The 23544-nt window shown below is 37.4% G+C and overlaps 1 protein-coding gene across 5 annotated transcripts in view; it reads left to right on the plus strand.

Moving 5' to 3' along the window:
- The window catches only part of Cdc14a (cell division cycle 14A), a 162168-nt gene that overhangs the window by 61029 nt on the left and 77595 nt on the right, over window positions 1-23544 (plus strand). For all 5 annotated transcript variants that reach the window (XR_007351805.1, XR_007351804.1, XM_048814616.1 and 2 more), the window contains 3 exons: window positions 2650-2729; window positions 18385-18451; window positions 21575-21637. Coding sequence is in view for 3 of the 5 variants with exons in the window: in XM_048814616.1 (XP_048670573.1) it covers window positions 2650-2729; window positions 18385-18451; window positions 21575-21637 (210 nt within the window). In the remaining 2 variants the exon portion in view is untranslated. The remainder of the gene's footprint in view (window positions 1-2649; window positions 2730-18384; window positions 18452-21574; window positions 21638-23544) is intronic.

Genomic DNA, 23544 nt, shown 5'->3' on the forward strand with positions numbered 1-23544 from the left:
TGACTTAGCATGCATTCATTCGGTAATGCCCTTGTGTATCAGGAAAACATTTTCCCACTCTCCCTAAGTACCTACATTCAGGCTGTAAAAGGTCAACCTGTAACAGATGCCCCGGGATTCTTCCTGGAATTTAAATGGCCTCCTTTGGGTTTCATTTTGCACTTATTAATAATTTAGCACCAGGATAAAAATAAAAACAAAGGCTCTCATCTTACAGTGTGAGAACATGGGTCATGTGTGCTAAGTCATGCAGGTAAGATGAGGAGTGAAACCCTGTGGGGTCATCAATGTAGGGAAGCATTTCACGTGGGCCGGTGACTGTAGAACCTGTGGAACCACTGTCGCAAAATTAAAGGGAATTAATGTAATTGCTCCCAAGGAGGGAAATGTATTTTTGCTTTTCAAAGGTTGATGTATAAGCTTTAATTATCTAATCCAAACACAGAAGGCTTTCTACAAGCAGCTTTCCCTTCTAGCAGCCTAGTCAACTTTCAATTGCTGTAGCACTGCCTTACGACCAACACTGTTATATAACCTACCCATTAGGGTGCAGTGAAATTATGTTGTAATATTGGTTCCTGCAAATGGTCGTGGAAGCTAGGGTTGACTGAAATGGATTTATAATTATTTGAGCTGGAGCTAGAGTCGTGATTCTCTATTTGTGGAATCTATGCCACTTGTCTAGATCAGTACTTTTAAGGTTAACTCATTTTCAGTGCTGTTTTTGTTTCATCCTCAATTCACTTAGGTTGGTGTATGCCTTATTAGACCTTCTCTTTATTTGCCAAATGAATATGGATCCTTGTTATTAAAGTTAGATGTACTTCTTTTTATCATTTATTTTAATTTTCTTTAGAGAATTCAGAATTAGAGTGCTTCCTATTCCTGAAATTGTTAATAAGTAAATACATGTGATATATTGTTAGTAGAATAGCTTAAAGCTCAAAGAAGCTTATAAGTACAGAGAAAAAAACCCTACTTTTTAAGTAACTGGGACTCTGCCATTCTTGTAATAGAAATGCATACTGTTTTGATGTTGAGACACATTAAGGAAATAATGCCATTAATTTTTGGTAGAGAGGATTTGGGGAATTAAATTCAAACTATAAATGAGAAGGACCTATGCCCTTGGACCAAAATTAAGACATTAAATTACACTTGGAATAAAATCAAATCCCTCCATGTGTTTTTCACATTCTGGTCATTGCTTGGCTTGTCCTACAGGCCACCCCAGCCCTCACAAGCTCACAAGCTCTTTCCCACCTCCACCAGCCTTGTCCTTGTCCTTCCTACTGCCTGGGAGATCCTTCCTCCTATCCCTTAGCTCTTCCCAAACCCTCTAGAGCTCCACCTGAGCGCCACTCAGAGACCTCTCCCTGACTGCCATCCATCAACCACCTCTTTTCTGTTCTCTCTCCAGAAACCTGCTTGCTTCTTTTTCAGCACTTAGATTGTTTTTATTTTTGTTAATTATTGTCTTTGCTCCACAATAATGTAAATTCTGCTAATGGAAGAACCAGCGGCCGACACAGTGCCTGCATATGCTATGTAGGCGTACGTCAACTGGGTGGAGGTTGTTTACTAGTTGAAAGAGCTCCTTTTTGTTCCTATCTTTGTTTAAGATTAATTTTCATTCTGTACAGAGGGATTAAGCATCCCTGGAATAAAGGGCCAAGCCATTAAGTTTTCTAACACGCTTAACAAATACCAACCCCCATTTTATTGTGATGTTATTGAACATTTAGAGAGCAACACTGGCTTTCCTCAGAGCAGATAAGAGAACTCAGTAGACATCTTATGGGTATAGTGCTCACTGTGAGATGTATTTCAAAATTTGTCAATCACTGAGTTAACTCATGAGAGATCTTCTATGGGAGACTAGAGGCCTGCTTTTGTCGTTGTTGAGCGCACGGTGTAACAATGGAGGTGTGGGTGTCCCCTGCTATTGTGTCTTCTGGGTGTGCAGAGGTGAACTACCTCTTCCAGAATCTGCTCTCTGCAAAAAGGTCATTAATACTAAGAAGTAGGAATTTTAAATGCATCTCCCAAGAGGACATATTAGATACCCTTTTCAGATTTGTACTCTATTCAGATTAATACTTTGTGTTTTCTCCTATCCATTTAATATGATAAAGATGTATGAAATACTAATTCCTGGGTGGTCCATACCACATCTCAAAATAATTAATTTTCTGAATCATTAAAAAAAAAAAAAAAAGCCGGGAGCAGTGGCACATGTCTGTAATCCCACAGGCTTGGGAGGCTGAGGCAGGAGGATCACCAGTTCAAAGCTAGCCTCAGAAACTTAGTGAGGCTGTAAGCAACTTAGTGAGACTTTGCATTAAAAAAAAAAAAAATAAAGGGCTGAGGATGTGGCTCAGTGGTTAAGAGCCCCTGAGTTCAATCCTCAGTACCAAAACAAACAAACAAAAAAACCAATCTGCCCTCTGTCTCTAACCTTTTACCCATCTTTAAGCCTCAGCTTCAAGCTGAAAAGGAAACTTTGGCACTTTGGTTGCTGTCTAAAGATCAACGTATCATGAGGTTTTTCACTTTAAGTGGAAGAAGTGAAATGCAAATTTGGTGAGTAACTAGTTTTGTGTCATTCTTTGGTGTGGTATTCTAAATGTTACTATTTCTCTGTCTTAGGTGATCTATTTAAAGAAGACACCTGAAGAAGCCTACAGAGCACTGCTGTCTGGCTCAAATCCCCCCTATCTTCCATTCAGGTATGACCACTCACAAGACTTGGCTAGACCTGACTAGAGAGCCAGCTGCTTTACAGTTGGGTTGTGGTGCTTTTAAATTGTCTAAGACTGACCAGGATGCTATATGGAAGGAAATGAGGTTGATGGTTTTTTTTTTTTTTACCCCTCCTCTCTGAGGTCAGATGGTATTTTTATTATTTCTTTTTGCATAATTCCCACTCCCCTGTAGCTAGTAAGAATAAAATGGCTTGTTCCTTTTAGGAGTTTATCTTTTATTTTTATTTTTTTTTCCTAGAACACTCTCTATATTCTGACAGTTTTCTTGAAGCACAAAGAGGGCCTAATTTAGGAACTAATAACCGTGTCGAGCTTTGTTTGCTTTTAATAATCTACATTATTGATTCCTCCATTCTTTAATTCCATGAGCATCGATTGAGCTGTGACTCATGTCAGGTCCTGAGGATATGGAACAAGGACCTTCCAGGAGCACAGGTTTAGTGGGGACCCTAGATGCCCTGTTTAGTACACACATGGAGTTTGCATCCTCAGGAAGTGTGTCTCTTGTTACAGTGTTGAAAAAGAAAGTTATGTAAGTATCACCTGAAGAAAATTAAAAAAAAATTTAGGGTAAACTTGAACTTGCTTAAAAAGTAGAAGGGGACTGGGGGTATAGCTCAGTGGTAGACCTTGGCTCCCCAGGCCCTGGGTTGAATCTCTAGCATTGATTAAAAAAAAACCCCAAACCCAAATTTAACCAAAATACTACCAAAACAGTAATCTCTGATAGAACTGTGAATTTTAAAAATGATTTTCCCTTTTTGCTTATTTATGTATTGAAACCTATAAGCATATGTACTGCTTTTTATTGTTACTGTTATCATAAGGAGGTATATTTGGGTACCCCAGGGGCCTCTGTGCTGTCTTCCCACTCTGCTGCACATTCAGCGGGTTCTTGGCAAAGGTTTGAGAGAATAAGACACAATCCTTTAAGACCCAAGAGATTCCCACCTGTTTCTGAGACCACAGGAGAGAGAGGGACACAGTTGGGTATGGAGGCAGGGAGGAGGCACCTGGGAGGCAGCCGTAGAGTGCTGTAGGGAGGTCAAGGATGGGGTTCTGAGAGGAGCACACCCTCCAGCCTTTGGAAGAATGAGCCCTTAGCCATTGACGGGAGTCAGGGTCACTCCAGGTGAATTGGGCTGGCATGAACAAATCCTGTAGGCATAGAAAGTACCTTTTTCTTGGGGTTCAGTGACAGCTCCTCTGCCCCAGCTCCCATGAGGGAGGCAAGAAAGGCTGGCAAAAGAAAGAGCACACCTGAAACCCTATTCATTGAGGGGGAAGACACTCGAGAAAGTTCCACCCAAATGAAGCAAGGGATTGGGCTTCAGGGCAGTGTAGCCCAGTCCCATTGGGGGACACCCACTCCCAGAGCTTAATTCCTTGCCTAGTGAAGGTGAGGTCCACCTGCTTTCAGGCTGCAAGCGGAAGCCAGTTCCACACCTCCATGACCCAAGGCTAAGGGTACCATGCTCAGCTCCTGTTCATGGCGACTCCCGACAGAAGGGCAGAGAAACCGTGATGGCTTATGTATAGGAGAGTGTTAAGGAAACTTAGAGGTTTTTTTTTTCCCTCCTGTCATTTGAAAGCACTTTGTGAAATACAGTTCTATTTTGTTAGAAAAGAAAATAATGATAATACTAATAATTCTACTTCAGTTCTAAGCAAAGTAGTTAAGAATATATGCTTTGGAGGTAGGGATGCTGGGTTTGAAGCTTCAATTTACTTCTCATTATTTATAGTAAGTGTAAGTGGCTTGGGCAAATTGTCTTCTCTGAGACTTAGTTTCCTGATCTGTAAAATGGCTACTGGGCTATTCAAGGATTCAATGAGCTAATGTATTTATCCCTGTGCCTAGTGTAATATTCTGTGTGTGTGTGTGTGTGTGGGTGTACTGGGGACTGAACCCAGGATATTTTACCACTGAACTACACTCCCAGTCCTCTTTATCTTTCATTTTGAGACAGGATCTTGCTAAGTTGCTGAGGCTGGCTTTAGTCTTATGATCCTCCTGTCTCAGCCTCCCAAGTCACTGTGATTACAGGCACCACACCTTGCTATTGCTTAAAATTGTTTAAAAAAGGGGATCTGAAGGCTTTTGAAGGTGTGGTTGGTATGTTCAGATGTACTATTTACTGCAATGCCTATGTACCCATTTGTGCTATAATTTTAGAGTCTTTTGATAAAGGCTATCATCAATATATTAACTGTGCTCTTCTTCAAGATTTATTTATTTCTCAGACATTTATTTGAGTAGTCACTTCTGTAAAGCCTTTTCTCATTTATCTGAAGAAGCTTGGCCGGTCCTTTACCTATAATTCCCTTTTATGTTTTATGTATTACAATACTACACATAACACTAAAGCCTACATTCTGTACCATAATTATTTGTTTGCATAGCTGACTCTTCGCTGGAATTGAGTTCTTTTCCATTTGTGTCCAAAGAGAATAAAATAAGTACATTATTCCTTCTATGCCAGTCACTGTGATACTCCTTTGGATCTAAAGATGATTAGGATACCTTCATACTTACTGCAGGGGAAGTCGTAGAAAGTACAAGTATGCAAAACAATTACAGGGTTTTACTAGGGTTAGGAGATAGGTGTGATGGTTATACTAAAAAGTAAGGTGTAACTTTGGATCTGGGGGTTAGGACCCACAGAACACTTTCATGGAAATAAGCATAACCATTGGGTGCTATAACTTTTTGTTCATGTGGCATATGCTTTGCATAACCATCCAAGTGCTGATTTTGGGTGCTATAACTTTTTGTTCATAGGAATAACTTTTTGTGGCATAGGCTTTTAAAAAATTAACGGTACACTAGATAGGATAGTAATAATGTGGTGCTTGCAGTATAGGTCCATTATTATAACCAAAAAGATGAACTGATTTTTTTTTCTATTTGGGTTTATATTTAAAATTTTTAAATTATAGCCTTCTATTAACCTAGTTAAAAATTCACTAGAAATGAGACAGATTTAGAAAAAGATTTGTGTAGCTTTACTGACTTCCTGATTAAATTAAGTACAGTTGACTGTAGCGATAGTTGAATTTCTGTCTCATTGCGACACTCAGGAGTGTTGCAATGTTACCGTTTGCGAGTCAGTCTTAGGGTGTTCCACTGAATTGTAAGGTGTTTGTGTCAGACTGTGCTTTTCTTTTGTAGTAAGAACAGTCAATGTGTTTATCAAGAGTGACTCTAGCTGAAAACTAGAGGGAGAGAGTATTTCTATCTCCTTGAATTCTTTTTTGTCCGCCCATCTCAGTGTGGGCTTGGCAGCCGGCCTTCAAGGAAACAAGGGGCCTTTCAGTCCTGGGGGCAGAGTCAGCAGAGTTTAAATTGGCAAGCCTGAGATGAGTCTTTTAGAGGTTCCCTCCCTTCGGTATACTACCAGACTTAGTGTATACGATTGCCTGAACATTCTGTGAGGTCATATTAATTGCCTCTTGTCTAAAGTTCCACAAGACCACTGGCCCCTAGTGGAGTCCCACCTTGTTTTCATGGAGGTAATGGTGATGGCTTTCAGGTGTAGGCTCTTGGGCACTCATAAAACGGTGCTTGTGGGAGTTTCAAGTTTCACAAAACATTGAAAGTTAACTAATCTAAGTTGCACAATTCTTCTTTGAGGTAAATATATTTTTTCTGTTTTAAAATTCATTTGATACCAACTTCTTGGTTTATTGGTTTGTATGTATCAGCTTGGCAAGTTTTTTGGTGTTGGTGATGATTCTTAAATCTGCAAAAAACCCCACAAATGTTCTATGGCATACAGACTCAAAGGGGAATAAAATTATGCTAACAATAAATTATGTCCAGGGACCCAGTTTTGAAGACATATCTAGAAAGAATGGCATGAAAAATAATGATGAGGTGTGGAGGTGATGGAGGTGACGGAGGTGTCAGAGGTAGGGTGTTGTGCTAATGTCTAGTGGAATAAAGCTGGTTGAAGTAGGAAGGCCTAACTCTAGTCATTAGTTTTTCTTTTTTTTTGTAATTTTGTGCAGCTTTTTTTTATTTTTTATTTTTTTAGCTTGAAGAAGGGAATAGAATGTATAGTTCAGTTTTTCCCAAAGATATGTTGGTTCTCAAGTTGGTTCTACAGATTTGAAACACTCTAAGGCATTTTTCCTGATCCACGTTGTGCACACGGGGGAAGCTATAAAAACTATTGATGCCAGGGTTCCACCCCTAGAAATTCTAATGCAGTTGACCTGGGGTGAAGTCTTGGTATTAGAGTTTTTAAAAACTACCTATGTGTGAATATGCGGCTGATGTGAAAAACTGATCTTTAAGATACACCATGGCCCAAACAAAACAAAACAAAAAAACAAATTCAATGATCAAATAAGTTTAGACTGCTCCATCTTGGAGACTTATAAAGTACGCTCCCATTTTAAAGATTCTGACTGGTTCTGAGTAATGAAGTAATCTTTTTATTTAACCCACAGCTTTCCAAAGTACTGATCCCCCCACCCCTGCGCCCATTTCTATGAACATCTGGCAGAGCTACAGATTTGAAACACTCTGAGGCATTTTTCCTGATACATGTTTGTGTGGGACAAAAAAAAAAATATCTCTTGGAATCAGATCTTGGAAATAGGTGGCTTATCCCAAATAGTGGTATTTCATCTAAGGTGAACAGGAATATTTAAGTTTTCTCTCAAAGCAGATATGAGGCTAGAACATCTTCCTTGACCTGAGGATCCACAAACCTCCCACTGGCAATCCTTTAATGACATTTATCATTAAAATGGACTCATGTTGTTTGTGTTAAGGGAGGTGTTTGTTGTGTTTTGGGGATGACACCTAGTGATACCATAGTTGCTGAGCTATGTAACTGAGTCTTAATGGGAAATCTCAGAAGCAATTATTCTAGATCTTCTGGGCATGCCAGAACTTGCAGGTCTTTTAACAAAGACTCAAAAGGGTCAAACACTTAAAACTTGGCATGAGGCTGCTTTCTTTCTTCTAAAGAAAAGTAAACATGTGCTGGTGTTATTTGTAATTATAAAATATGTCTCTTCACATAAAATATTGAACCAGATATTTCTTAGTTCAAATATAGCATTGTGATTTTTGTCAAAATGTGTTTAGTTATTGACTTTGTACTTTGAAGCATAAATTTTCCTTACCATGTTTTCTCTGAGTTTCAAAAATGTGGAAACTTTTTAAAGATATTTCTTTAATTCTCAACTACTTTGCTACTTCTCAGTACTAATCTTTGGGGTCAGTTCTGCCCCATGGGTCTTATCTTCAACCCTTTTTGTTTTTTATTTTAAGACAGGGTCTCACTAAGTTGCTTAGGGCCTTGCTAAATTGTAGAGGCTGGCCTTGAACTTGTGATTCTCCTGCCTTAGCCTCCCTGGTTGCTGGGATTATAGGCATACCGTATTTGGCAAACCTTTGATTTTGATGTGTGGTGTGATGGAAAAATTGACATCAGTTTTGAATAGTGAGGGTGTGCCAGTTTCCTGAGTGTTGAAAATAGATGGCTTATTCAGTGCAAACTGTTGAATCTATTCTCAGTGGCTGGGGTTTATTTTGAGTAACTTGGATCACAGTAAAAAACAGATTCTTTATCAGATTTTTCTTGTTAAATTGGCAAATAAGCACCATTCTCCAGTGAAAACAGAAACAATTGTCAGGGTTTCTGTGACCCATTAAATACACATGTAAGTGAGTTACATCCATTCTTTTTTTTCTTTTTTTTGGTCACCTGGAACAAGACAATGTAATGTGTCAGTGATTTGCACTGTAAGAATTGTCTCAAAGTCCTTTTTCAGTTATTCCTGAGAGCTTCGTGTTACCAAAGTTTCTGCAGTAGGGTTAGTGCAATTAGTTTTGGATACTTTATGTTATATTTCCATTACCAATCTTAGTTGATAAAGAGTTTTGAACATGATTGCAAATGTTTACTTTTATGACAATTTAAAGACAATTTGTCATTATTTTTATTTTTAAAGAAAAACTAATGCAGTTAAATAGATGTCAGTCAGATATTGATCGAAGGCTCAGAGCACATCTTTTGGTCTTTTTTTTTAATGGTTTTATTGCTAGTTCTACACAGATTCTATCCTGCTGAGTTTATGTGACCTTTTAAAGTCATGATTTAGAATTGAATTTTTACCTGTTTCTTTAGAAAAGTGGTTAACGTATAGCCTGAGGTTAAATATGAGAAGCAGGAAATTCTGTAACCTTTTTTTGTTGTTGTTAGGTACTGGTTATGGTCAGCTTTTGGCCCTGCACTATGCAAACATTTGGTTTTGTTCTTTCCACTAGTTCTTATAAAAGTACATTTTCATCTTATAGACCTAAAAGTTATAAACATTCAACTCTTTTTCTTGTGGCTAGTACATGCATACAAGGGATTTGTACAGAGGCTGGAAATTGGGGTATATTTTAGACAGTTGTGTCACTTGGGGGGCATTGTCTAGTTCTAATATAATTTCAGATAGTCTAGGGCTGAACTTACTAGTGTGATAGCTACTAGCTAACATGCTATTGAGCACCTGAAATCTGTCAAGTCCAATCTGAGATGGATTATAAATACTAAGTATAAATTGGGTTTCAAAGATTTAGTTTAAAAGAAGAATGTAAAAATACTTAAAATTATGTTGATTACATGTTCAAATGATAATATTCTGGGTATATTGGTTTAAACAAAATATATTATTAAAATGAATTGTTTCTTTTTATTTTATTTTAGTATGGCTTTGAAAAAATTATAATTATATGCGGCTTTCTTTTGTGACTGGCATTATATTTCTATTGGATAGCAATGATTTAGAGCATGTTTTATTACTTTACATAGTTTATAGTTAAAAATTTTTTAGCAGTGGCACATACTTGTAATCTTAGCTACTTGGGAGGCTAAGTCAGGAGGATTGCAAGTCCGAGGTTAGCCTGGGCTACCTGGTGAGACCTTGTCTCAGGGAAAAAAATATAAAGGGCTGGGGTGTAGTTCAGTGGTAGTGTACCCTTAGGTTCAACCCCTAGTATCCGAAAAAATTTTTTTTTGAAAAATAATTTTTACTTTGAAAGATCAATAGTTCTCAGCCACTAGAGGTGTTCAGCAAAGATAAATGAACTCCTGGTAATGATCATTTATTCATTTCTTTATTCATTCATCAGCAACTACAACATATTAATGCACCCAACACTGTATTATTCTCTGGGCACACAGACATAAAGAACACATTTTCTTTTTTTTTTTATTAGCTATTCATGATATTACAATGATCTTGGCAATTCATACATTTGAATCATTGGGGTATAATTTCTCAATTTTCTAATTGTAAAGATTGCGGAATCACACTGGTCATAGAGTCACCTATATACATACATCAATCATAATGTCTATTCTATTCTGCTGCCCTTCCTATCCCCCCTACTCCTCCCCTCCTCTCCCATCCTTTCTCTCTATCCAATCTAATGTGACACACTTTTTTTTCTTTTTCTCATCACAACATCATACATGTAATCTGTATAACAATGAGGTTCTCCTTCCATCTTCCTTGCAACTCCCTTTCTCCCTCTTTTTCCTCCCTCCTCTCTTCCCTATTTAGTGGTAGTCTTCTTCTCATGCTCTTCCTCCCTATCCCATTTTGAGTCACCCCCCATTATATCAGAGGAGACAAAGAACACATTTTCTATCTTCAGAAATTCACAATCTCAGAGTGAGTGTGAGGATGGGATTCAGTTCAGTGCTTTACAGGGTTCTGAGATGACTTTTGAGATCTTTTTCAACCCATTGCTCTGCAAATATTTGCATATCTCCTAGTTACTTGTTATTCTGAGAATTTATGAAGAATCATGACCCAATACATTTAGGTCATAGTCATTCCCAGTATTTGTTAGTCCATTTACCATCAGTTCTTTTTTATTCTATAGTGTAGTCTCCACGCTGTTGATGCTGTGCCTCTTCTCCATTCTTCATTTCAAACAACTTCATTACCAGAAATGCTTTCTTATTGTGTAGTGTAAATATGTTCTTTCATCTCTGGTTTCATCTCCCCATTATAAACATTTACAAGGTTGCTTCATTATGAGTGATTTGTTAGATTCTTAGATTAAAATCTAAGCGGAGGTATATTGGTAAAGCAGCTCAGTGAGTATAAAATGTTTGCTGGTTCTTGTGATGCAAATATTACTATGACTGCTGACTTGGGCTCAGAAAGTTTCTATTTAACAACTGACTCTGAGAAGGCTATACAAGACAGCTCTAGGGCACCAGTGAATCAAGCCCTTTTGTTTAGTATTTCACTGTGGTTGTTGATTTTAGGTTTTTTAAATTTAATTTTTCTTTTGCTTTTCTGCAAAGTAAATGCTAAAACATAAACAAATGAAAAATCCAGTTGCTACTTCTGTTCAAATATTCATTGATTTACTTTCATATTCAACAAGTATTTATTACACTTATTATAGTTCTACGGATTTTTATAATTGTTTAATTGTGGCTATGTGGTTTAGTTCACTGTTTTGCCAGAAGTCACATTTAGAAAGGTAGAATTGCTGGAATAGATGAAGATTAGATGGTTAAGCACGAGGCTGAGCTAAATTTGCATCTGGATTTCTCTAGACAGTGGTTGACTGTAACATTAGTCTTCTGTATTGGGTTTAGAGACACATGATTTATTCTTCAGCTGAGATGAATGATAGAAGCCTTGGATGTTTAGGTATTACCATATCTCCTGAATGAAGAGTAGCTTTGTGTTGATGAGTTTAACAGAGTAATGCAATACATGGTCAAACTATCATGACAAATAAGGGTAAGAGTTGTAGTTTTCCTGAGCCACAGGGGTGTGCATACTTTCCTCTGTTTTATGGGGAGGTGGAAAAATACATGAGCTCTCATTCTTCTTAATAAATACTTGGTTCAACAAATATGAATGAATGAGTGTATATATGCATGAATGAATGAATGAAAAAAGCAGACCAATAGTTAAGTAAACAGTTGGGAACTATAACTGCCAAAAAAAAACTTGTGAGAGTTGAAACTGTTTGGCACATTGGTACAGTGGTTTAAATCCTCAAAGCTCTTTCTGCCTCTCTGAAGCATGGGTTATTTATAAAGCCAGTGTGTTTAATACCACCTGACAAAGGAAGAGCAAACTACCTGGAGCATCACTGCTTTTAACTTTCTTTAATTAAATACTCTTTGGCAGAGAGAACAGAAGTAAATGACTTTAAATGGACAGAGGGATTTAAATGCAAGGAAAGTTGTTCTTGCTACTGAGAATTAAGGCATTAGGCTACTTAAGTTAACAAAGTAATCATGAAATATTATAGAAAATTTTCTTGGGATGAGTCCTCAAGCTTCTTTACTTAATTTAAACATTTATTTATAGACATTTACTGTCTATTTTGTGCCCAGGTACTGAGGAATCAGTGGTGAATGATAAACATATAGATCTTACTTTCTCTGAAACTATCATAGAGCTAGAGGCAGAGAATCAAAATTAGTACACCAGGATATAATTTCAAACTGAGGTTAAAGCCAAAGAAGAAAAAAAAAAAATCTGGGAGACCTGATCTCGTCAGGATGGGGCTGGAGGGTCCTCCCTAAGCTTGGTGTAGTGTTTGAGCTGAGATCTGAAGGGTGGGGAAGGCAACCTAGGTGCCTAAGGGAGAGTCAGGAAGAACTTGTGACTAGCAGAGGCAAAGGTCCTGTGGGAGAGCCAAGTGCTCAGAGGTTAGGGAAGTTCTCTGAGATTGGGACCAGAGAATTAGGTGAGCAGGAAGGAGGAAGCATGGGAGGCAGGCAGGACCAGCCACAGGGTCTTTCATCCCTGTTGAGGATTTGAACTTTACCTTGAAAGCATTGGGAACTTAGTGAAGAGTTACAGGTGAAGGGTGACCAGATCAGATTTGCTTCTTAAAAATACCACTCTGGTTCCAGTGAAGAAAACTGATTAAAGACAGAGAGTAGATATAGAAAGACAGTGGTAGTAGAGTTGGAGGGTAAAATGCATTAAAAGGTACATAAGAGGGAAAAGTATAGGAAGGATAGGACAAGGGGAAGAGAGAAATGGAGAGACTTCTGGAAGGGCTTCCAACCTGGATGACTGTGGAAGCCGTATCATTTATGTAGACCAGGAGGGCTAGAGGGCCAGATAGTTGTCACTGTTGGTTTCTGGGGAGGAGGAGGGATTTGAGAGATATTTCCTACACAATGAGTTTTAGGTACCCAAATGGAAATGTCACGTAGGTGATTATTGGATATACTATTTTGGAATTCTAAGAAGGAGTTTGTGATCAAAACTACTGTAAGATTTCATCTCACTCTAGCCTGAATGGCAATTATCAAGAATACAAGCAACAATAAATATTGGTGAGGATGTGGGGGAAAAGGCACACTCATACATTGCTGGTGGCACTGCAAATTGGCGCAACCGCTCTGGAAAGCAGTATGGAGATTCCTTAGAAAACTGGGAATGGAACCATCATTTGACCCAGCTATCCCACTCCTCCGTCTATACCCCAAAGATTTAAAATCAGCATACTATAGTAACCCAGCCACATCAATGTTTATAGCAGCTCAATTCACAATAGTTAAACTGTGGAACCAACCTAGATGCCCTTCAATAGATGGATGGATAAAGAAAGTGATCTATCTATCTATCTATCTATCTATCTATACACACACACACACACACACACAAATATTACTCAGCATTAAAAGAGAATAAAATTATGGCATTTACAGGTAAATGGATGGAGTTGGAGAATATCATGCTAAGCAAAGTAAGCCGATTCCAAAAAAGCAAAGGCTGAACATTTTATCTGATGAGTGGATGCTGATCCACAATTGCTGGAGGGGGCCTGGGAAGAATGGAGGAACTTTGGATTGGGCATAGGGGAGGGGTGTAGGGGAGGGGACACTGGGGAAGGAAAGATGGTGGAATGAGAAGGACATCGTTACCCTAGGTACATGTAATGATTGCACAAATGGTACCATTCTACAGCATATACAACCAGAGAAATGAATAATTGTGCTCCCTTTGTGTACAATGATACAAAATGTATTCTGCCATCATGTTTAACTAATTAGAAAAAATAAAATGTTAAAATAAGGAGTTTGTGCTAGAAAGATGTATTTGAGTATCATTGTAGATAGATAAGTAGATGAGATTGTCTAGGGCAAATGGTTTTCCAAATGTGTTTCCTCTTACTAGCAGCATCTGCACCACCTGGGAGCTTGTTAGAAATGCAAATTTTCAGGCCCTGTCTTAGACCTGAGTCAGAAACTTGGGGTAGGCCCAGAAATCTGTTTCAAGGAACTATCCAGGTGATGATGGTGCACACTGAAGTTTGAGAGCTCCTGGTCTAGGGAGAGAGAATGGAGCGAGAAGAATTTGGGCTGAAATTGCACCTTGTAGAAGTCTAACGAGAAGGAAGTGAAGGGTAACTTTGCAAAGGAGATGGGAAGTAGCGATTGGACAGGCAGAAGGAAAATCCAGGGACCAAGAGAAAATAGTATTCAAAGAAGGAAGATACTCATGGTGACATGTTGAGTAAGATGGTGCTTGCCAGAGGGTCCTCAGACTAGATGAGGGATTGCAGAGGCCTGGGAGAAGGGAGAATGAGGAGTAACTGCAAATGATCATATAGTTTCTTTTTGGGGTGATAAAAGTGTTTGGGAATTAATGATGATGGGGTTGTAAAACATTTCTAGCATACTAAACCCCACCAAACTGTGCGTTTCAAGGAGGAAGTTGAGTAATTCTTTACAGGTGTATTCTGTTTTTGTTTATTTATTTATTAATTCATTTTGGTTGTGTTGTGGATCGAACTCAAGGCCTTGAACATGCTCAACAAGAGCTCCACTACTGAGCCAGGCCCTACCTTCCCCTAGAGAGTCTTCTTTTAAAGAGGGGGCACAAAAGAAGCTGGTATCTGAAGCAAAATGTGGAGTCAACAGAGTTTGGATGACTTGTTCTTTTTTAAAAATGGTAGAGACCTAAAAGTGTTTAAATTCTTTTAGGAAGAATCCAGGAAAGAGATATGGATCAGAAAAAGAATATCGATAGTGTTAAATAATGGTATAATTTCAACATAGGAAAGAACTTTTGAGACTAATAGAGCCTATTGTTTTCCTAACCCCTGAGATCCATTTCATGTTGTAACATGGATGAGAAAAATTCTTACTCAAGTTTGAACATTGGGTGGGGCAGGTACCTCGATGCCTTTTAGGACCAATCCATTTTATTTTCAAATGATTCTGACTAACCTGAGTAGGTGAGGAAAATCAACAAGGAGGACTGATTTATAAAATGAGTGGTAATATTACTTTTATAGAATAAAATCTCTCAACTTTAATGGGCTTTCAAATCTTACTGATGGAATGTGCTTTATTCTGACTTCTAGAAGAACCCTGTCCTGTTAGTTACCCAGTCTTTGAGAATAATCTGGTATTAATTGTGTTAGTTCTGTTTTTTTCCCCCATTGTCAGCTTGGTATTCAGTTTTCTTGGCCTTCAACTTTATTTACCACTTATTCATCTGATCTCCAGCTTTCAAAACTCTCTCTCTTTTTCTTTATTCTCCCTGTCCACATTGGATTGATTACACTAGGGTTGAAAAAGTGTTTTGAAAGAGTTTCTGGGTTGGTGGTAGATTCCTGGGCTTAATTTTCCTCCTTGACTTTCTGCCCTGGGCCCCAGGGAATGTATAACATGTTTTTGTGTCCTTTCACTGTATATTTACTCTCTTGTGTCTGTAAACGAGCCAGATGTTACTAATAAACCATTTTTCTCTTCCCTGGTGTGGGGGCAAGTTTGGAATCTGTTCCTTTATGTTGCTGTCATGATGTATCTAAATTAGCTGGCATCCTAGGTGCTCAAAAGAGGTGTGTCATCTCCTTCCTTCAGTCAGGAGGATATTACTGAATTTCATGGCATTCCTTCTTATATATTTCAGTTTGTAAACTTCTGTGTTTCCAGTTTGCTGAGACTGCTTTGTATCCTTATTCTGTCCCGTGGCATATGAACTCATCTCTCCCAGCTTTGCCTGTGTGCAGATTTGACCACTAAGTCATCAGAGTACATGCTCTCTTTCTTTGAAAACAATTTTATTTTATTTATATTATTTATTTAGAGCCTTGCTGTGTTATCTAGGCTAGCCTTGAACTCTTGGGCTTAAGTGATCCTCCTGCTTTAGCCTCCTGAGTAGCTGGCTCTACAGGTGTGCACCACTGTGCCCAGCTCAGAGCTGTCTTTTCAGTCCTTGGTAACAGTTATGGCTGTGACAGGACAAGAGATAGCAGGATAGTCTTAGCATAGTTTGCAGACATCCGGAGAGATTAGGTCTATTTGTGAAACCATTTAGTTGAGGCTAGGGGTAGGAAGATATATTTAAAGGAATAGGAAGTACCTCCAATTCTTATAAATTTGTGTTTTACTCTTTTTGAATACAAAGGAATTTTCCTTGTAAAAAATTAAAGCAATAGTTTTTGACCTACTTGAGTGCTAGTGAATTTAGGTGAGAAAAGAAAATTATCTTTATTTTCACTAAACTTATAATTTATAGTATTTAATTATAAAATTTGGAAGTGAACTATAGTAGCTTTAGCAACATATTTGACTTTGTCACTAGAAATCACAGGCATTTTTATATCACATTACAGTTGTTAAATCTTAAAATATTATTTCTGGGGGCTGAGCTGTAGCTCAGTGGTAAAGTGCTTGCCTCCTGTGTGTGAGGCACTGGGTTCAATCCTCAGCATCACATAAAATAAATAAAGATATTGTGTGTTCATCTCCAACTAAATAAATATTTTAAAAAATCTAGAAACTAGTATCAACATTATAAAAAATATTATTTCTGCTCATTTCTTGCTGAAAAGTACAGTGGTTATCAGATCTGTCACTAGATCTTGTCATATATTAACTTAAAAAGTGTATTTTGAGGTATTATAAATTTTTTCTTTAATGTTTTGATAACCTTGTTTAAATTGGTTTTTCATTAATATTATATATTTTATTTTATTCATTTGAAAACGTTAGATCATTAAAAAATGGGTCCATGGCACCTAGAATCTGAATCCTTGCCCCAAAGAGACAGGTATTTGCAAAGGAATGTGTAATTGTTTTTAAAAACTAGTTTTTTATCTTAGATCTCCAGCTATTCCTTTATCTGGTATCAGTCATTAAAATTTGCTTCTTAGCAAGTGTTTTATAGCTTTTAAAGATAGTTGAAAAGACATTTTATTTTCACTGAAATAAGTTCAGATGATATTTAAAAACAATAACAAAACAACAAAACTCCTATTGAAATCAATTTAAATATCTGAACTGATCCTTCTATTTACATAGGTTACTTTTGAAGTTTCAGGATTTAAGCACCATTTCTGTTAACCTTGGCTAACTCACTCGATTTGTATCAGGCTATCAGGGCCCGAAACTCAGTAAATTTCGGGTTACATTTTAATTCATGGCTTAGCAGCCACAGGTTCTAGGTACGTTGGATGGCTAGTGATATAAAGCTTTGTTTTATGTTAATTACGTTGAAAACCCTTAAAAATTGTGTTCTCCCATTGGACATCTTCTGACTCTCTCCCAGGAGCTATCCTTATACTGGTGTTGCTCGGGTGGGACTTGACTTTGTCAGGGCAGGTGCCTGGCATGGGCTCCCTTCTTGGGTCAGCAGTGGGGGCTGGGCAGAGACCAAGAGACTTGAGGTCAAGTTTCTTGCCTCAGACACCTTGGAACATTGCTAGTGTTAAAGCTCCAGTGCCAGTTCTTGTTTAACTGACCTGAACTTGATACTTCAGTTTTATGTTGCCTGAAGTAGATATGCTGAGTTGCTCTAAAAACTTAAATAAAGCATGAAGCCCTCAATTTTTGGTGCAGTAGGTTCCCACTCTTTGGACGGAGCACCTCAGGGTGCATAAGTAGCCCTCATGGATCCCAGGAGGTTGTCTGTTGGGAAGTGTGACTGTATTTTCCTCAGCCCTCTCCTTTCTCCCTGTAGGGAGGAGAGATGGCTTTTAATTCATGAAAGTAACTACTAGGTTCTACTGACCTACATACAGTGTCCCCCTTACCTTTCTAATGCTGTGTTTATCACACTCCTGACAAGATTGGTCCCCTGCCAAAAGGCCTATTGTAATGATGAATGTTTTACTTAACCAAACAGTTCAATTCACTGTTAATAAGAGTGGTAATAACATTTAAGTGATTTCTTTGTGCCAGGCACATTTGAAGGGCTTTACCTATTTTTTTTTAATGTAATCCAATATCAATCCTTATGAATGCTAGCTGCTGTCATTAACTTTGCTTCAACAGATGAAGAAACCAGGACTCCTAGAGGTAAAGTAACTTGCTCAAGTTCTTACCCAGTACATGGCAGAGTGGGAATTTGAACCAAAGCAGTCTGACTCTGGAGTTCAGACTTGAATCTGCTTTCTTATTAATTCTGCTTGTTGAATTAGAGCAATTTCAGAAGTGTTTCAGTGAAGTTGCATTAATAGTTAACCAGTAGGTTCTGACATGCTACATAAGTTTTGCCATATTGACAACATGAAGCTGAGCAAGCGCATCTCAAACTGCCTTAGATATTTTACTTGAAAATTCTGAATGCAAGTTTTTAATGTTAAATTTATTTATGTTTGTAGGGATGCTTCCTTTGGAAATTGCACTTACAATCTCACCATCCTCGACTGTTTACAGGGAATCAGAAAGGTAATAACAATTTTTTTTTTTTTTTTGCTGTAGTTGGTACAGTAGTTTAAAAAAACAGAGAAGGAATAATTCCAACACCCTTGTTTGCCATTGGAGAAGAGAGAGGGGAACTAGTGAGCTCTGAAGGGTTTTCGATTCCTGAATGATGATTGATTTGAAAAGTACAGCTGGCCCTCAGTATCTGTGGGTTCCTCCTCGATGATTCAGCCAACCTCAGATGGAAAATATTTGGGGAGTGTAAAAAAACCAGAACAAAAACAAAAAACCCAGCTTCTCCACTGAACATCTCCTCCTTGCCATTATTTCTTAAACAATACAATATTATCTAGCATTTACATTGTATTTGGTATTATAAGTCATTTAGAGATGATTTAAAGTACATGGGAGGATGCGTGTAGGTTATATGCAAATACTGCACCATTTAATAATAGGGGATTTGAGCATTTGCAGAGTTTGGTATCTGTGAAGGATACTGGAACCAACCCCTTTGGATATGGAGGGAGACTGCACAGACAATAGGGTAACCTGGGTGGAGAGACGCCTCTCTTTCTCATTTAAACTATTTGTGTTCTGGGCCAAATTGATCACTTCTACCTGAAGCTGTGCCAGTGACATTTCTTTGTTACCCACTGAGCTTCATTATGAAGCTAGATCTTGGTGGGAGAGAGACAGGAAGTTATCTAAGCCACTGTTCTGTTAATTCACCCCTGCCCATGACTGACTGAGTCATAAACTCTGGGGGTGGGGCCCTTTGGTCTGTGTTTGAACAGCCCCTCCAGATAATTTGATGCACTCTGAAGTTAGTTAGTTGTGTTTTATATTTTTGGGATATGTTTAATTTATAATCTGAGAAGACATGCAAGTTATCCTGTGATTACTCTTAATGAGTTCTGAAAGTACACAATTCCATCTTGGATGTAAAGTTGTGATTTGTTATCAGACAGAAATGTATGTGTTATGTAACCCATTGGTTATATAGTGTCAGTATATATATAGTGTCAGTAGGATGCTAGCACAAGTTTCTTTTTTGTAATATAAAATTGGTTTTGATATGTTTGAATTGAGATAAACAGTATTATTATTATTCTGCTGCTTGTTTTATGTATACTTGTTTCTGACTTTGATATTTTATTTATTTTTTTCTGTGGTGCTGGGCATCAAGTTCAGGGTCTTGTGCATGCTAGATTAGTGCTCCATGACTGAGCTACCCTGCCCCCAGTCCTGATATTTTAAAGCCTCTAAGATTTGAAAATAGTTTTCATAAATTTTTCTTCTCATAAAAGCTATAAGGATGCTTTAGCCCACCCTTGCCAACAGTATAATGGAAATATACTTCTAGAAATACTAGTTAAAAGATTTTATGGAGATATTACCCTACATATAACCCATAATTATAGCATTTAGAGAAAATGCCTGAGAGGAAAAAGTGATTTACTTATTGTCATTATTATTGTTATTTAGCCTTTCCTTCCATCTGGTACGTGCTGCTTCTTTTACAACACAAAATTCAGAAAGAGTTCTCACTGGAATATCCCTGGCCGTTATTATGGTAACTGGTGTCTCAATATAGAAATTCATGACATGCTTCCTGTTGTACAGGAAAGGTGGACTTTAGTCATGAATACAACCTTCTCTAAACTTATTGTTTTCTCAGATGGTGGGGTCTACCCAAATATAGATGAGATTTTAAAGGATCCGATAGATGTTCCACACATCTTTAAGCAAGGGAGAAATCTTGGCCTGTGTATACTACCTTACATGATGTGCCATGTTCTGGGCTGTTTTTATGGTGGGGAGAACCCTTGTGAGAATGGGTGCTCAAAGTGTGGCCACATTTTTGCCTTTTTAGGGAAGATATTTTTCTGGCTTTGATGTCTTAACATTGTCATAAGCGTAGATCATGTGTTATGTGAACATACAGACACATATGCAAGTATACACTTTAAAAATAAGGAGAAAGGAAGAAAATTAGATTGTTTAGAACATATTTTTCTCACCGTTTTCTCTGGAATGAAGTTGCTTTTTAAAAGGTTTAACTTGTTCTGCTTTTTGGGTAGGAATTGCCTAAACCAGTGTTATCAGAATTTAGAATTTATAAGAATCACCTAGAAAAGCATGTTAAAATGCTGATCCTGTGCCCCATTTAGCAGTTCTGGGAAGGGGCCCAAGATCTGTCTTTTTTTTTTTTAAATATTTATTTAGTTGTAGATGAACACACAGTATCTTTATTTATTTTTATGTGATGCTGAGGATTGAACCCAGTCCCTCATACATGCAAGGCAAGCACTTTACCACTGAGCTTCAGCCTCAGCCCATGAATCTTTTATGAAATTTATGAAAACTATTTATGAAAACTATTTTCAAGTCTTTAAAATCAAGTGTTTTGATGCTGGTGGCCTGTAATTTGAAAAAATACTCTAAAGGTTTTTCGAAGCTGGAAGTACTGGAGCTTAGCTTGTTAGTTTCTTTTTCTATTTTTAATGGCTTGACCATATAACTTTTAAAGTGCCTGTAAGTTTGTAATCTCTATCACTTCAGGGTTTATAAAATAGAAGACTATTTGTCTTCCTGAAAATATTAGATCTGAATAAGCTAGATAATTTTAAAAAGTTCTAAGTCATTAGTTAGAAAAAAAAGTATGAAGCTTTTTTTTGTTTTGTTAAAAATATCAGTTTTTTTCCTTCTAACATCAGACTAACATCAGAAAACAGAGTGTCTCAAAGTAGAATTTTAGAAGTAAATTAGAAATTAAAAATGCCATTTTTGGTTAAATATTATTAGATTAAAGAAAACAAAACTTTCTAAGAATAACTGATTATTTTTCTATTTGATAAGTTAATCATTCTAATATTTATTCTGTCATAGGTATAGTTCTCAGTAGGCTTTAATCATAAATTTGCCAATTTGTCCCATTTTATATGCATTATTAACTTTAAGTAAAATTAATATAAATTAGCATCCAAGAGACATCCTGTGTGGGACCACTGTTATGAAATGATTTCTAGAGATGCATAAAATTAAGTTTCAAACTCTTATGTTATTTTTTTTATTGTGAATTTCAGAAATGATGAGTGTATTCCATCAATTAAGTATAAAAACTAATTCAAATTCTTCTTCTTTTAGGGATTACAACATGGATTTTTTGACTTTGAGACATTTGATGTGGAGGAATATGAACATTATGAGGTTTGTATATTTAATATTTTTGCAAAATATAATTTCATATTGATTATTTTTTCCCATCTAACTGCTAAATAAAAGTATTCTTGAATCCCCCCACCAATTGTTTTGTTTTTTTCAGCTTTGTTTATTATCGTTGAACCAAGGATCACCAACATTTTAATTTAGGAAAACGTCATGTATCTCTATATATTGTCTTATCAAACTTTATTGACAATCACTTTGTACCTTTAGAAGAAAAAATAGTTTTGAAGTATAGTTTGGTAAAATTATAAGCTACTTTTATTTGAAAATTCAGTTTTATTTAAAACAAAACTGGATATATACCTTACAGTGCTCTTGAGGGTATGTATTCTATTTTGAAGCAGAGTTGAATGCACTTAGTTCTAAGAGTTCATTGAACTTTTTCTCATGGCACTGTTATGAGGCTTTCAGGTGATGTCTTGTCTGTGCATTTAGGCAGTGGCTGTCCAGGCTGGGTCAGACCATAGCAGATGTTGAAGAAGGGCACTCTGTGAGCAGTGTAAGGAGTCCAGAAGTTAACTTTTTCTGAAAGATGATAAGCCTGTGGAGTGTGAGGAGGCTTGACATTCTCTGAACATGAGCTCATCTGCTTGGTGCCCGCAGGGAAGTAGGAAAATGTATCACTATTCTTTGAAAGACCAGGATGGCCTTATGTTTTGGGCTCTAGCCCAGGCTGTGTCTACTTGAATATCCTGCCTGCATGTTACATTTAACGATTCAAAACAAATCTTTCATCCAAACACCATCTTTTGCTTTGTTCATCTGTGTTGATGGTGTCACCATCCTACTGTTTGCCCAGGTTCAAGACTAGAAGCATCCTTATTTTCCCCTCCCTAATCTAGTGTTTGAATTCCCGTCACTGGTGCCACAGGATGTGTTCCTCTCTTCTTTCCTCTCTCTTCTCACCCAGCCAAGGTCTCATATGGTCTCCCGTGGACTACTATTGCTGCTCTCTGCCTCAGTGCCGGCCTTCTCCTCCCAGGCTGCCTGAGTAATCCTAAAACTGAGCTCTCATTTTCTTCTTGGCCCCAACTGGCTGTGGGTCCCATTGCCCTGCTGAAGGAGGATAGTCTCTTCTGTCTGGAATTCTTGGCTCTGTTGAGCTCCACCTACCTCATGGCCTCATCTCCTGGTTCTGTACCATCTGCACTTTCTGTTCCAGCCCCTCTGAACTGCTTACTTGCTGTTTCTCAAATGTCTCTGTGCTCCAGCTGAGTTTGCTTTCTCCTAGTTTCCCCCCTTCTCTTAACTCTCCTCTCCTGACTGTACCTCTAGAGTATTCTCTTCCCATTACTTTCATGTTTTATAATTTGTGTTTTCCTTTTTTCTCACATCATGGCTATTTGCCCACAAGCTTTATTTTCTTTATTGGATCATAAATACCCTATGGATGGGATTTGTCCAAGTGGAAAAACATACTGTTTTCTTCTTTAGAACATCTCAACATAATGAAATTGCTACTTCTCCAAAAATTAATAAATTTAGTGCAATCTATTAAAAGTTCACAGTTTTTAAAAAACTATAGAAGTATTTTTGTGGCATTTGTATAGTAGCGAAAGAATCCTTTCTTCAAAAGAGAAGACTAGAAGCAAAGGAATGTACACCTAATAAGGGAGATGGCTGGATAATTTGTGGTACATGTACATCATGGATGTGATATGAACATTTTTAAAAAAATGAATTCAACGATACTACCTAGGATGATTTCTATATTATATTGTTGAAAAGACACAGAAGGGTGTTTATAATCCTTTTAAAATAAATAAAATATAACAAGACACTCCCATCTCATACATATTATATGTATGATGCTACATAATACATATTACATGTATGGTATCATAGGCACAGAGCTGATATATTTTGAAGCTAATGAAGTTTAAATGTTG

The sequence above is a fragment of the Marmota marmota genome, unplaced genomic scaffold, assembly GCF_001458135.2.
Source record: "Marmota marmota marmota unplaced genomic scaffold, marMar, whole genome shotgun sequence".
NCBI classification, from domain to species: domain Eukaryota; kingdom Metazoa; phylum Chordata; class Mammalia; order Rodentia; family Sciuridae; genus Marmota; species Marmota marmota.